The sequence below is a fragment of the Copadichromis virginalis genome, linkage group LG17 (assembly GCF_057382275.1).
Source record: "Copadichromis virginalis isolate Kocher_CV1m ecotype Utaka linkage group LG17, C_Virginalis_male_GT1.1, whole genome shotgun sequence".
Taxonomy (NCBI): Eukaryota; Metazoa; Chordata; class Actinopteri; order Cichliformes; family Cichlidae; genus Copadichromis; species Copadichromis virginalis.
The window spans coordinates 10263881-10278730 of record NC_140634.1 but is presented as its reverse complement, the minus strand read 5'-3'; the positions used below and the strand labels follow the sequence as shown (position 1 = coordinate 10278730).

General features: G+C 42.0%; 2 protein-coding genes and 1 non-coding gene across 3 annotated transcripts in view; 2 read left to right on the top strand and 1 right to left on the bottom strand.

The window, feature by feature from the left end:
• aspm (assembly factor for spindle microtubules) overlaps positions 1-832 on the bottom strand; it is a 28547-nt gene extending 27715 nt beyond the window's left edge. The window contains exons 1-2 of the mRNA XM_085436302.1: positions 358-832; positions 82-225 (exon numbers count right to left, since the gene is read on the bottom strand). Of these exons, the coding sequence (XP_085292428.1) occupies positions 82-225; positions 358-633 (420 nt within the window). The 5' untranslated portion in view covers positions 634-832. The remainder of the gene's footprint in view (positions 1-81; positions 226-357) is intronic.
• Positions 833-1227: 395 nt separating this feature from the next.
• trnah-gug (transfer RNA histidin (anticodon GUG)) lies at positions 1228-1299 on the top strand. Its single transcript has one exon. It is a non-coding gene; the product is annotated as a tRNA-His (tRNA).
• A 3402-nt stretch (positions 1300-4701) lies between these two features.
• depdc1 (DEP domain containing 1) lies at positions 4702-12804 on the top strand. Its single transcript, XM_085436861.1, has 12 exons — positions 4702-4942; positions 6374-6639; positions 6761-6905; positions 7055-7185; positions 7294-7424; positions 7756-7803; positions 7975-8112; positions 8473-9474; positions 10020-10192; positions 10352-10528; positions 10750-10956; positions 11399-12804. The coding sequence occupies exons 1-12, from the start codon at positions 4895-4897 to the stop codon at positions 11534-11536; spliced, it is 2604 nt and encodes an 867-aa protein (XP_085292987.1). The 5' UTR covers positions 4702-4894; the 3' UTR covers positions 11537-12804.
• The last annotated feature ends 2046 nt before the right edge of the window (positions 12805-14850 follow it).

Here is a 14850-nt window from a genome sequence, read left to right as displayed (position 1 = left end):
GTGAAGGCGGAAAAAAAAACTTCAGCTATCTGAGAGTAACATTAGCTGTAAGAGCCTCCGTGTAAAGCTGTGGATGCTTACCTTTTTCCTTTTTGGTGCCTCTGCTCTCCCCAGCAGGACAGCCTGGTGTTTGAGGACACCACTGGCATTTAAGACGATTAGCTCTCTGATCCCACCTTCTTCGGTTGGCGTCCAGGTCACCACCAGAGTGAATGAGCCCCCAGGCTGGAAACAAAGACCGACTCTTATAAACAGAAATCTTTAAGAGTGTATTTAATGATATGAAAATCCCCGTGGATTTTGGAATCTGGTGTGTGAATGGGTACTCGTGTATTTTCTGTATAAGCTAAAACATACCTGGATTTTGAACGTGCTGCAGTCCACTGAAAAGCCTTTACTTGAGGGGATCTTATCAACAGAAACCTCCGCTGCAGCATACTCTGTAGGGTTCTCAATCCTCAGAACAGCCGACTTGGAGGTACCCAGCTTAACCGACCCAAAGGTTACGAAAGGAGCCTTTGAAAACTGGATCAAACTCAGGACAGGAACATCGTTCTCTTTGTCTGTGTAGTCTCTCCTTGTTGGACTGAAGTCCAAAAATCCTCTCTGTCCCGAATGTACGCCTTGTGCCATTTGTAATTAATAAAGTCAATCTTGTAGCTTATAAAATGAATTAGAAAAAAACAGCTTAGTTAACATTAATTACATGTTAACTGTTTCCAAATGGCCGTTTAGACCCAACACTTGTTAGCTAGCAAACGTTCACTCTCGCTTCCTTCGACAACACACTGACAGACAATCTAGTTTGAAATTCGGACGTCTTGTTTATTGAACCAATGATAAACGAGAGATAACGACCCCGTAACCAATGGGTAAAGAGAATGCATTGAATCCGTATGAATACACGACGGTTGACCAATCAGCAAGCGAATACGTTTTTAAAACGCCATAGGCTACGCCCACACCACGAGGCACAGAAAATATGTCCACTCTACTACGTGAAGAAAGTAGAGCCATAAGCAAACAGACCGCAAACGTGTCTCTCACCGTTTTAGAAGTAACTTGCTGCTCGCTCAGCAAAGTCTGATAAAAACTGTAATTCGAATTTCTAAATGACTTTTCTGTTGGTCCCGTATTGGCCATAATTAATAGGATTTTAGTGTTTCACCACTATGCGAGCATAGGGGTTCTGTCAACGACTCGTGCTTCTCATCCCACGGATAGCTCGCCGTGATCGTATAGTGGTTAGTACTCTGCGTTGTGGCCGCAGCAACCCCGGTTCGAATCCGGGTCACGGCAGATTTTTCCCTGCAAAAAGTATTATTTAAAAAAAAAAGTAACACAAATCCTGTCGGATCAGACATATTTTAAGTTATTTCTGAACTAGGAAGTAAAAAAAACATAACTGAATTGTAATTGGAAACCAACTTTAACTAGCACTTTGGCTGTCGTCCTTAACACTTGTAAGATCTTTATTCGCTCTCTAAGATACGATAAGATAAGATAACCTTTATTACAAAACTAAATTTGTTTTGTCACAGAAGGAAGTGGACAGTGCAAAAGTTATGTAGCAAAAAATTTGAATATAATAAGAATAAATACAGTACACAACTGTACAGAATAAAATCAAATACTATAGTGAAGAGTGCATACCCCAAAATATTCCCGTTTGTCTTTGTAACATATAAACTGGTTGTGGACTTCGGGAGGTCCAGAGAAGGTCCACTGCCGGTTCAGATAGAGGGGGAGGAGGTGGTCAACAAGTACAAGTACCTCGGGCTGTGGGTGGACAATAAACTGGACTGGTCTTGCAACACAGAGCACCTGTATAAAAAAGCCCAAAGCCGACTGTACTTCCTCAGGAGGCTGAGGTCTTTTAACATCTGCAGGAAGCTCCTGAGGATGTTTTACCAGTCGGTGGTTGCTGGAGTACTTTTCTATGCTGTGGTGTGCTGGGGGAGCAGCACAGCAAAGAAGGACTCATCCAGGCTGGAGAAACTGATCAGGAGGGCTAGCTCTGTGGTCGGCATGAAGCTGGACACTCTGGTGACAGTGGCAGAGAAAAGGACATTAAAGAAACTGATGGACATTATGAACAATGCCAGGCATCCTCTGCACACGGCCATTAACAACCAGAAGAGTCTGTTCAGTGACAGGTTGCTTCTCCCCAAGACAAGAACTAACAGACTTAAAAACTCCTTTGTCCCACACGCCATCAAACTGTTTAACTCCTCTCTGGAGGGGAGAGGGAGGGGAGACAGGAGGACAAAGGAGGGGGGAACAACTAAGCTGTAGTGCCTCTTCACCTCACTGTACAATACCTTGTGCAATACTTTTTGTTAATAATCAACGGTGCAATAGACCTCAATACTTGAAATGTGCAATTCACTTGTATTTTTATTTTTATTTTTATTCCTATTTATTCTATTTATCCCCTTTGTATATTTTATTTATATTTGTCTCTGTATTTATATATGTGTGTGTGTGTATATATATATAACATTCTGTAACTGTAACTTCTGTCGGTGCTGTGCTTTTTGGAAATCGAAATTCCCAGAGGAACCCACCCGAGGGATTAATAAAGTTCTATCTTATCTTATCTCTTATCTTAAACAAGCGTAAAAACAAAAATACTGAAATTACCAAAGAGTGACTAGGTTTCCAAAAATGCAGTAGTTCCCTATTGTGCCCAGCTGGGGGCAGCCTTTCTCATTATTTCAGCAACAGCTTGTCGATTTCCGTTCAAGTCATACAGTAAAGACACAAATACAGTCTTCTCGGCTGGGAATGAATTAAATCAGTTCATTACGCAGTGAATGAAACGTTTTCAGTTTTTTAAATAATAACTATAATGATAAGCAGAAACTCGATATTACACTTTTCAGCACATGCACAGCAGACCCAGAATTCTAACTTAAATCTTAAAAATGATTGAAAAGGACCCCTATCAAGTATTGTTATATATGACATTACTGTAGATTGCCTTCACTGATGCATTTTCGTGATCTATGCATTTTATTTGGCATTTTTATGCCGAATGCCCTTCCTGACCCAGCTCTCCCTGAGTGGCTCAAGGCCCTCGCTGTAGCTATGTTCACTTATGCAGCAATCCAAAAGCAGCATTTTACTGTTGTAACTCATCCATATGATGTTAGTTTTGTCTGCTTTGTGCATCAAAGGTGGGTTACAGTTGCAGACTGGCTTCCTTCAAGGGGAACCAAGACAAATTATATCTCAGTCTCTGATTTCCTCAGTTAGTCTGCTGACTTGATCTATGGAGCCCATCTTTTAGGGCCTTTGTGGCCTGAACATCTGGATAGCAGATAACGCATGAAAAAAGTGTGAGAGGATTGGGGGGGGATTATTGTCTGGAAATCTTGTTTGGGAACCACTGGGGAATAAAAGTTATCATCTCATAATCCATCAAATGAGCCACAGATATTTTCAATGTCAAATACCAATAGAAAAAATGCAACTGTAAAAATACAAGGGTGCATAAAATAGGAAATATCTTGCCACTCAGAAAATTGGAGCAGCTCCACCAACCCCAACTTAACAAACCAAGATGGTGATATTTCAAGTAAACATCAGTAAAACTGTAAAAGCTTCAATATGTACTGCTACTATTGAGCTTTTGTGACTCGCTAAATGAGCCAATCGCAGAGCATTAGGCTCTATCATTAGGATAGAAAGCCAAGCATTCAGTCTAGGACTCATGTCACTTCCAACTCCCAACTTCGGAGGCAAGTGGAAGGAATAATTACTGTGTGGCCAGAGTCAACCACATCCTCCTGGTATCTATCCCTTTAGAATTGTCTCTAACACCCACTGTCTTTTTTGTCTTTCATCTCTTTGTGGCTGTAAATGATTTCCCCTACAGAGTGCTTTTAAAGATATGCTAATGTAAATTCCATGCCTCAGTGAATGCAAAAGGCCTCCCCAGGAGGACTTGCTCCTTCACTTAAGACAGGCTGGAACAGAAGGATAGTCCGAACAGTAAAACACTCACATCTTTATATAAAATGTATAATTATTAATTATTTTTATTAGAAACCTTTTAAATAGAAACCCATGTGCAAAGAGCATGAAGTTTAAATATAGGCTCTGGTGATGAGCCTGGTTCTGTAGCTGGGCTTTGTAGTCAAATATGTTTGAGTTTTTGGTTGAGGAGGAGCATCCAGTGTGTTTAAAAGCAAAGATTAATGAGGTTTTTAAGAGCCATCAGAGTGCAACAGTCAAAGGCATACTTTTAGATGTTGCATTGGTTTACAAGTATAATTATACAAATCTTAAATTGGCATCTAGATAACAAATGCATTATACCACTGGCTTATAATTACTGAATCTTCAGGTCTAAAACACAAATACAGCGTATGATAGAGGTGGGAAATTCCTGGAATTAACTTTAACAGCTTACGTGCCGGTGATTTAATGAATATTATTATATAAGAATGCGCAATGTAACGAAAACTGAAGAAAAGGGTACCGTAGCACACGAGGAAATACACCTGCATGGCCTTTCAGCATATAGCAATACAGTCATTTTCTACAGCTGACACAGCTGTAACTAACTGTAGACCTAAATTTAGTGTCAACTGGGAGAATTTTCAAATAGCCTTACTACCAAATACCCCACAGTCCACTTTTTGTTTTGATCCTCCACCCTCTTCCGTTAGAGGCTGGTCACGTGACCAGAACGTCCATCCAATCCGGTGGCAGAAGCACAGGGCTCGTAATTTTGAACAGATGGGGAGCTGCCAGGCTGTGGAGAGTTTCTCCGTAACTAAACTAAAGGTTGTAGCGAGAAATGCGTAAATATTTCTTCGAGTGATGGATAGTATCCGTCGCTACAGCGAATGAAGGAAACCCTTAGCGCTGCCCTTCCGTGATAAATATGAGTTCTCATGTTATCAGCCCTGGACCGTACCGAGCCACGAAATTGGTAAGTTAAAGTTCACGAGCTAGCTAATACCTAGCTACCCAGTGTAAGATCGTCATCAACGGAAGCGCTAAACTGAGCTGCAGCTGCTTTTAAACACACGCGTTTTGCCGGCTTCTCTAAAAGCAATACTGCAAGAAATTCACAGTAAAGTATCCTCTCTGTGTTTCAGCGTTGCAAAATTGTGGCTCTCTCTGATTTAATATCATCTTCATGACTTTGTTTCAGCAACAAACGTCACCTGTAATCCAGCTAACGAGACCGATTAGTTTACATGGCGTTTGAAAACTGGACCTCAAAGTACGAATTTTCATTAACGACACTGATGTGATTTTAATCCAATATATGCGGTGATGTCTTTTAAATATATATGTCAACAACCTTTGTTCAGTGAGCTATAGACACTCACATATTTGAGTTTCTAATAAAAGAAATTCACTGGGATGGTGGAATTGGAATATTTAGAGCAATTCTGTTTACAAATATTAGTTCATTCATTAAGATCAATCCTTATCCTAAACCAATAATGTTTGCAATTAACGTCCCATGGCTGCTCGATTACTCTGTTATTGTATAAGTGTAACAGATGCGCAGGTGTCATAGGGCTGACAAATATGGTTCTTAAAGAAACTGTGTTTATATGTTTTTAAAAAGGAAAATTCACGATCGCTCGTAATCGGAAGGTTGCCGGTTCGAGTTCCGTCTTGGACAGTCTCGGTCGTTGTATCCTTGGGAAAGACACTAAACCCGTTGTCTACTGGTGGTGGTCAGAGGGCCCGGTGGCGCCAGTGTCCAGCAGCCTCGCCTCTGTCAGTGCGCCCCAGGGTGGCTGTGGCTACAATGTAGCTTGCCATCACCAGTGTGTGAATGGGTGGATGACTGAATGTGTAAAGCGCTTTGGGATCCTTACGGACTAGTAAAGCGCTATACAAATACAGACCATTTAACATTCACCTTTAATGGTGGACCTAAAGGATAGATCACCTGTCAATCCGGTTGCTGTCAAACCTCCAGTCCATCAGTGCAGGAATTTATTTCACAACTTAAGTGACTTCTGCAGGTCATTGGTCTTGTGATTCCTGAATCTGCAATATGCCTGCAGAAACCAAAATAGTTTGTTTTAAAGTAAAACTGGTCTTAACGCTGCACATGCTTTTTGAATTTTGTGCATAATGAGCTACCAGTTGATGAAATGTGTACCAACGCTTGGCTATATCTGCCAGCATCTGAATCAGCAGATCCTGTGCTGGCTTAATTACAGCTTAGCGATCTTCTCTATAGTAGAAGCGTCCTGTCTTACCCACTGTTACTTCTCACGGTCAATTGTCATTATATTGTTGTGCACTTTTATCAGCTTTCCAATGGAGCAATTCTGTACCGTATGACACATTGTTATCTTGTTTCCTTGCTTGAACTGTGCGTGTCCTGTTTCAGTGGAATGAGGTGACACGTTTGTTTCGGGCTGGCATGCCCCTCAGGAAACATCGCCAGAACTTCAGGCACTATGCTTCCTGTTTCACTGCTTCTGCTGCTGTTGATTGGCTGCACCAGCTGCTCTGTAACAACAGCAACTTTGGCCCCGACGTTACCAGGCAACAGACAGTTCAGCTTCTAAAGAAGTTTCTGAAGAACCATGTGATTGAAGATGTAAAGGGACGCTGGGGAACAGAGGACCTGGAGGACAACAATGTGCTGTACAGGTAATCTGTTGGCAGAAATGTGCTTTTGGGGATTATTTAACAAAACGGGGCTTAATATGTTGATTGTGCTCCACACAGCATCAAGCAGTTTTTTTTTTGGTTTTGTTTTCTTTGTCCACAGGTTTCCTTCCACTTCTCCTCTGAAACCCATCCCCTGTTCAGCTCCAGCCTCAGAGTCCAGATCCATAAAAAAGAGACCTTCATTCAAGGACAAAGAAGGTTTCTTCAGGTTTAGAAGCACAAGAAGGCAGGAGAAAGAAACCCAGGTGAGTTAGATTTATCACTGTTTCAATTTAAAACAATAATATGTTGCATTTGAGAGAAAAACAAGTTCATAGATGCAGTTTTGCACTAATAGAAAAAAAAATAAGATTCACTCTGTGATGTTGGTCCTTGTTCCGTACATGTGTTTCAGGAAAATGTGGATCCTGCACTCCGAATACAGCAGGAAGGCGACAATCAGCCAGAAGAAGAGCAGCAGAAACAGAGACGAGAGCTGACAGTGGAGGATGAACAGGAGATCTGGAGAGACATCACGCTGACCCAGTATAAACACACAAATCTAACCCCCCAAAAAACCATTCTGTGCAAAAAAAAAAAATAAAAAATGAGAAAGACTTCCATGTATATCTAAAACTTGTGTATGTGTTTCAGTCTTCAGAGGATTCTGGATGTTCCATCTCTTGACGAGGTTTTAGACCATCGTTATGTGAATCCACAGAACATCATCCACAATATGACCAAAGTCAACAAACACGGAGTGGTCACACTGGACGACAAGACCAGTAGGTTCACACACCAGTATAAAGGAAACAAATGTACAGGATAGTTTATGTATAAAGACCTCATCTTTGAAAAAATACTTTTTACCATAAGGATGTGCTTTGAACCACATACTAAAGTCCTAGAAGTGCCATTCTCCAGTGTAAAAGGCCAAAACAACATAATACATTTTTTTTTCTTCAGGTAAAAGTATCTGTGAAAATGTGGTGTTTCTGGGCAATTTTGAACCAAAAAGTCTGGACATAATTTAATCCAGAGGTCTCGAACTTAAATGAGTTTGACTCATTATACTGTAAACCAACAAAGAGTCTAACATTAGAACTGCCTCCATAGATGACCTTCCAGACTGGGTTCTGTCTGCCATGAGGAGCCTGGCCAATTGTGAGTAGCTGCAACTATGTCCTGCATTAACAGTTTTAAAAGGAAAAAGCTTTTTTTTTTTTATTATTATTATTTTTTTAATAGATTTTTTTTATGTGGTTTAATGGATCTATTTACTGAAGATATTATTCAGTGTTGTTACAGTTGCAGTAACATGGTGTTTATTTCCAGGGCCAAAGTACAACGGCACACAACAATCCTATCCTGGCTTTGAAAGAGATGTCTTCAAAACAGTGTCCGATTACTTCTACAGCCTCCCACAGCCACTGCTCACATATGAACTGTATGAGCTGTTTATCAATGTTCTAGGTGGGTTTGCTGCTTCCTGTTAATCTTTTAGGCCTTGCAGAATCTACATGTTGGTGTTGTGTTAGGATCAAATTCGGCTGCAGGTCTTTTCTGACATGTTGTCTCCAATGTGAGTTGAGTGTTTGAGCTCTAACAGTGCTTTGTGACCCCCTAACAGAAGTTTTGGTTGTTTGTGGAATCCTAACTGTGATGTGAGCTGCTGCACTTTTTGTTTTTGTTGTGCCTGATCAGCTGTATGAACAGTAATGGTTTGAACTAACTAAACCTTCTCCTTCCCCTTTGCTGTCTGCTTGCACTGACACCCTGCCTGCCCCCTTGGCTTTCTCTGCCCCCCTTCTCCATGTCTTCATTCACTTTCAGTGTTCTGCGGCTACGTTGCAGCGCCTTCTATGCGCCAGCATTTGAAGCGCAAGAAATCAGACCTTCCTGCAGTCCCCCCTCCAGCCAAGTCGTCTTTTCGCTCCACGGAGTGTCTCCTCCTGTCGCTGCTCAGACAGGGGACATGCGACGAGACAGAATCCCCCATGAGGGAGGTAATTGGTGGGAAACTTCAGTCCCGGCTGGCAGCACTGAAAGGAGGCGGCGGTGCCGATGACGGCCCATTAGGAGGCAGCTGCATCAGCCTCAGTACAGTTGTTCCCACAAGACCTCAAACAAGGAGTTGCTCCCTGGAAACAATCCTGGATGACTCTGCCCCTCTTACTAGACAACAGCTGTTTCAGTCCAGTGACAGCCTGGCATCCTTTGCCTATAGCAGCAGGAGCCAGGACGACAGCTCTTCCATCACAACACCTCACACTCGTTCATTCGGGACATCTGTGTCCAAACCAGCACCCATTACTTCTGAAAACGCTCCAGGAGTTACAGCCAGAAACAGGCTGTCTGTCATACCCTTGGCTGGACTGTCAGCTTCACACAGGTCTCGTTCCTTACGGCCTCACAGCTTCAGCAGCTGCCTGGACATCGTCATAGAGACCAGGGAGGAAGATGTCAAAGAGCTTAAGTGGCAGGGTCGAGCAGCAAGCTGCCTCAGTGTAAACTCTCCTTCCAGTCAGTGTCAGGCTTCCTCAGCTTCACATCCTCCATCACTATCTTCCTGTCATCCCTTCTCTTCCTCCTTTCGTCCTTTCCCTTCTTCTTTCTCATCTGCTGCAACCAAAGCACAAGGGTCTAATGCTGCTACAGGACCCAGACCGGCCTCCAGCACCTCTAACCTTTGGACGCTTCCTGCACCTGCTGCTGTTCGCCGCTGCCTCAGCTCTCTGGAAGTGTCCCACCTGTCACAACCTGTTTCACTGCTCAAAGCGCCTGTGTCTGTGTCCGCCAGCAACTCCCAACCCCCCAAAAACCAAAATGAGCACAGTAAGACCCTCTCACCTCTACCTGTCTCTGTGTCTATGTCTAATCAAATTAACCTCATCTAACATCTCACCCCTACTAGCTCCAGTTTGTTCCCTCACTCAAAGCAGGAAGGCCAGTTCCAGAAAATGGCCTCTGTTTTTGTATTCAGCAGTTGACCTTTAACATTTAACAACAGGAAAAAGGCAAAAGTCTGTTTCACAGATCATGTAGCTGCAGCACAGTTTAGCCAGATAAATAGTGCTTGTTTTCTCATACAGACCCCCAGATTTCATTAAAATCTATAGAAACAGTCTAAAAGGAAGATGGCATAGGAGTCCTTCATTCCTGGATGACAGTCGTGCTGCAGTGTCATGTTCACAAGCTTTACCTGCCTCAATTCACACCATAGCTGTAGTCGATTCATTTTCTCATTCATCCATTCATTGTGTAGTCTAGCAAGTGTGACGTAGCAATGGATGAATGTGGTGCTGAAGTGTGGTTCTTCAGTTTGACTGAAAACACTTACTTGCGTGTGCGTGACTTTCTAACGGTGTTCCTGTATGTAGGCGTTCTCCAGCCTCAGTGTGAACGTGTAGCCATCGAGGCCCTGCAGCTCTGCACCCTCCTCCTTCCACCCGCCTCCCGCAGGAAGTTGCAGCTGCTCATGAGGATGGCGTCACGCATCAGCCAGAATGTAGACATGCCTCGCCTCCACCCTGCTATCGGCACCCGGACATTGGTAAGGAGCTAGCAAATATTTTTTGTTCCTGTCTAATACTCTGAACATTCCCTAAAGAAGTGTGAGCACAGACATGTATGTCATGTTCTTTTATCATGATGTCCCTGTTTGTTTACCTTTTATTCACTTGTGTATCTGGATGTTTGTCGTGGATTTCAGATGGTTCACACATTTTCAGGCTGTGTCCTGGGCAGTGCTGAAGAGTGTGATTTGGATGAGCTGTTAGCAACCAGGCTGGTGTCATTTTTAATGGATCATCAGCAAAGCATCCTCTCAGTCCCAGAGTACCTGCTTGGTGCCATCAGTGACCATATACAGTACCTACGAACATCACAGGTATACCTTCAAACTGTAAACCACAACCAACTAATTCTTAAAGAAGCAGAGTAAGTGATACCCTGCATGTCTGTTCAAATACAACTGCAGAAGCAAGCTGATAGCTGTGAATGCTCAAAAGACACCTTTTCATGCTGCTGGAGGAACCTGCCAGCTTCATTGGGAGCTTTAAAATCTGTTAACATGTTGATTTCTTCATGTTTGTACTGTCCTGATTTCAGGTCCCAATTGACTCTGTTTCAAAGACTGACAAAAGCGATCCGGTTTGCCCTCCATTGCCGGTCTACACGTTCTGCCATCAGATCAGTGGCGCTGAGTTTGAACAGCAAAAACTGGAGTCTTCTCAGAAGGCCATGGAGGAGCTGCTAGAGATCCTGGTGACAGATCAAAACATCAGTGAGAAGGACAGACGCAAGAAACTGAAACAGGTAACGGTCTACTGAAAGTCCAGGCGATGCCTCAAGTCTGGTTCTGTTTGCACACAGATGCAAAGTGAATAAAGAAGTGTCCCTCTTCCTGTCTTGATTTGTAACCCTAGTACTTGACCAATGAGTTTCTCATCAAGTTTCAAATTTCCTTCAGTATGGCGTGATGTTTTAAACTGTAACAGTGGTAGCTAACATGCCAAACCCCATGGTTTTAAACAGTCTCCCACTTACTTATGGGAGAGGTAACAGTGGCTGTCTTTGATACACACTCACACATATTTGGTTTTGAGTCAATTTGCAGTGTTTTCAACTTGAAAGCTATTTTCAGTAGCCTTCAGATTCCTGAAGTTCACACAAGGATATAACAAGTCACTTCATATCCTCAAAAATGCTGGAAATCTGCAGACTCAGCAAAGTGTAATTTTCTTATTGTTCTCCTAAGTTTCAGAAGCAGTACCCAGACATCTACAGGCAACGATTCCCCTCCCCAGACCGAGAGAGCAAGACTGACAACAAACCAAAGATTAAACCTCCACTCCTCAACATCAAGAAGACCAAAGCTTTCAGCATCAGGAACTGAACGACTGCAGGAGGCGCGCTCTCGCCGCTTACGTCGTGATCGCTGCACTGATATCACACTCCTGGCAGGACAATTGAGAAGTTGTTTTTCCCATGGCAGCCAAAAGCAGTGTGTTACATTGGAAATGCTGTTTTTACTGTTGTGTTTATTGTAAGTAAATGTAGACTGGATGATTTTAACAGGAGTTGATTTGTGTATTCATGTGTTGTGTATATTTGTATTGAGTTTTGTGTGCTGACTTAGATGAAGGCTTGTGACCGTAGCTCTACAGAGTCGCTCATACCATTTACATGTTTTATGAAGAAAGGTACTTTACCTGTTGTCCCCTCACTTTTCTTTTCTATTTGTATCGTGCGTGCGTGCGCGTCACTTCAAGTAAGAAGCAAGCTCCAAAAGGCAATTGGGAGAAAAATATGCAATTCTAAGATCACTGGTCAATATGGGAGCAATTAGATTTCTTAATTTATATGAATGTCGACAGCAGGAGGGAGTGCTAGTTGTTGTTTGTTTTTTGTTATGTTGATGTTTTTTTGAAGTTTCAATATTTTCTATCATAGATGCTTAAGTTTTATTTGAAACTATTTGTCAGGCCTGATGTTGAGCATTTTCTTTCTTTGCCCTCATCTTATTTTTCCCTCTGTCAAGTATGGCGTTTTTAAAACTCTTTTTGAAATCTTAGTTTTATTTCTTGGTGATCTTTTTTTCAGGATGCCAGCTTTTTCATATCTAGCTCAGTTATTTAAATCGCGTTAATCTTTCCAGTTTCTTTTTACTTCTTGAGCTTGTGTGTCTCATCCCTGCTTTGTTTAGTGGATTGTTTGCACTTGGAGCTAGGCCAGCATGCTTATGTCAATCACCAGTGTGGTCATTTATACATATTTAAGGCTTATTAGACTTCCCAAACCAAGTTTTTCCATCAGACACCTGATATGCCCTTGGTATGGGTAGTGCCTTGTGAGAGCTTGACCTGAATGCGCATCCATTCATTTCAGTGCTGCATGCTGACAGGTATTTGGTAAACTGAGGGGAATTACACAACTCATGTCAAGTGTCTGAAGAAATCTTAATATTCAAATGGTGTCAAACGCTCTTTTATTTATCTTAAGCTACATGAAGTATTACTTCTACCCTGGTATGTTTGTGTTTACCTCAGATCAGATGGTGCATGCATGTTTAACCGCACACGCACTCATCATCGGTGTTCTACAACTGTTCCTCTACATTGTTTACTATGCAAAGTCCTGGGAAATAAATTGTTTTTAGCTGTTCAGTGTTTCAGTGGTGTTTGTATTGAAGTGACAGCTTTATTTAGAACATTATTATTATTATTATTATTATTATTATTATTTCTGGTGTTGAACATCTACCTGGCAGGATTTTTTTTCCCTTTGATATTAAATTGATGTTTGTGTTGGAGAGATTTTTGCACTGATTTTAAATTATAATCGAGCAACCCCTAAATGCATTTTGTATCCTGGAGACTGTTTAAACCTAAAAGCAGCTTCACAGTTTTATATTAGCGGGCAGTACCATGTGACTTCTTGCTCTAAAAAAACAGCATCCATTTATTCCAGTGTTTCATGCTGACAGGTGTACGCTGGGGTGAATTACACAACCTGTCTCAAGTATCTGAAAAAATCTCAACAAATTCAACTCCCAAGTGTCAAACTCTCCTTTTTTATTTATCTTAAGCTGCATGAAGTATTACTTCTCCCCTGATATGTTTGAGCTTACCTCAGATCAGATGGCGTGTGCATGTTTAACCACACATGCATTCATCATCGGTGTTTTGTACCTACATTGTTTCCATTGCAAAGTCCTGGGAATAAACTTGTTTAGCTGTCCAGTATTTCAGTAGTGTTTGTACTGACAGGACAGCAATAAAGGTACACGATTACATCTGCCTGGCCACCAGTTAGGTAATATTACCTACTTCTTTTTACGTTACTCTGATGCTCCTGGTGGGAAGATTATAATAGAGAATCACTTAGATGCATTTAATATCCTGAATATTCCTCAAACCTAAAAGCTGCTTCACAAAGCAGCAGGCAGAACAAACACGGGCAGCCAGGCCGCTGCTAAAGAAGCTCGTTCAGTGTGCCCGAAGTTTCTCAACTTTTTGTTACTTGTTAGAAGTAACTATAATCTGAGTGTAGCCAGTCAGAATTAAACCACAAAGTTTATTATTTGCAAATGTGTAAACTGGCGGGCTTCATGATTTCATATTTTTATTGTCCTCTATTACCTCCGTGATCTTTCTTGTGATCCAATATTTACACGATACTTCTTCCATGGCATAATAATAACAACCATATTATTATGCCATGGAAGAAGTATCATGTATCTAAAAGATGGACACAGTATGATTTCCGATTGATTTCTGGATTCTGCCTTAAAAACGTAGGTTATAGCATTTTGGCTGCTGTCTTGTTGGATTTTGTGATCCAGAAGCAGAGATATTTAGATGTGACAATAAGTTGCTAAATGCCTGATAATTTGTGCCAACAGATTAAAATACTAGAATTAAATTCACTAAATCTGAATCACAAAATAAATGGTTGTTTTGTGTCTTAATGTTTGTCAGATTATGCAACTGAACGAGCTCCAGTAGACAGCAACACTACGATCGCAGTCAAGACCCAAAAGTCTTGTCTAGATAGCTATCAGCTTTTAGGAAACAAACAAAGAAACACTTTGATACGGTTCCTTGACTTACCCACCTTCATTTCTTGTGATACTGCAAGCCGCAGGTGGTAGGGAAAGCATCTCAAACCAATAAGAATTCCACCTGTTGCAGGATGAAATGCAGCCCATTTGTGTGTGTGTGTGTGTGTGTGTGTGTGTGTGTGTGTGTGTGTGTGTGTGTGTGTGTGTGTTACTCTCCTTCCTCACTGAGTAGCTAATTAAAATAGTTTCTCAGCCTTTGTCAAAGCTGTCTGGAACTAATTAGATAAGATTCTTTCTGCAAGCATATCCACCTTCAAACACACTGCTTTTAAAGGCTGAATTTGCTAGTTTGACCCACATCACTGGTGACTGTTTGTGTTCCCAGACCTTGTTTAGGTGGGCCGGAGAAAGTTCTGCAAAGAGCCGGGGGCCTGGCGTCTGAAAGGAGAGGACACAAAGCTGGCTTGTTCAGCTCTGGTTAAGACTTGGGGGGAGGTGGAAGAGGTTTGGGAAGGGGTGCTGAAAAGGGGGAGCAAAAGGCATGAAGGGAAAATAGGAGGAGGAGAGGAGGAGGAGAAGAGGACGGGGAGCGAGGAGGGATGGAAAAGGGGAGGGGAGAAGGGGAGGAGGGTGGATGGGGCACCGTT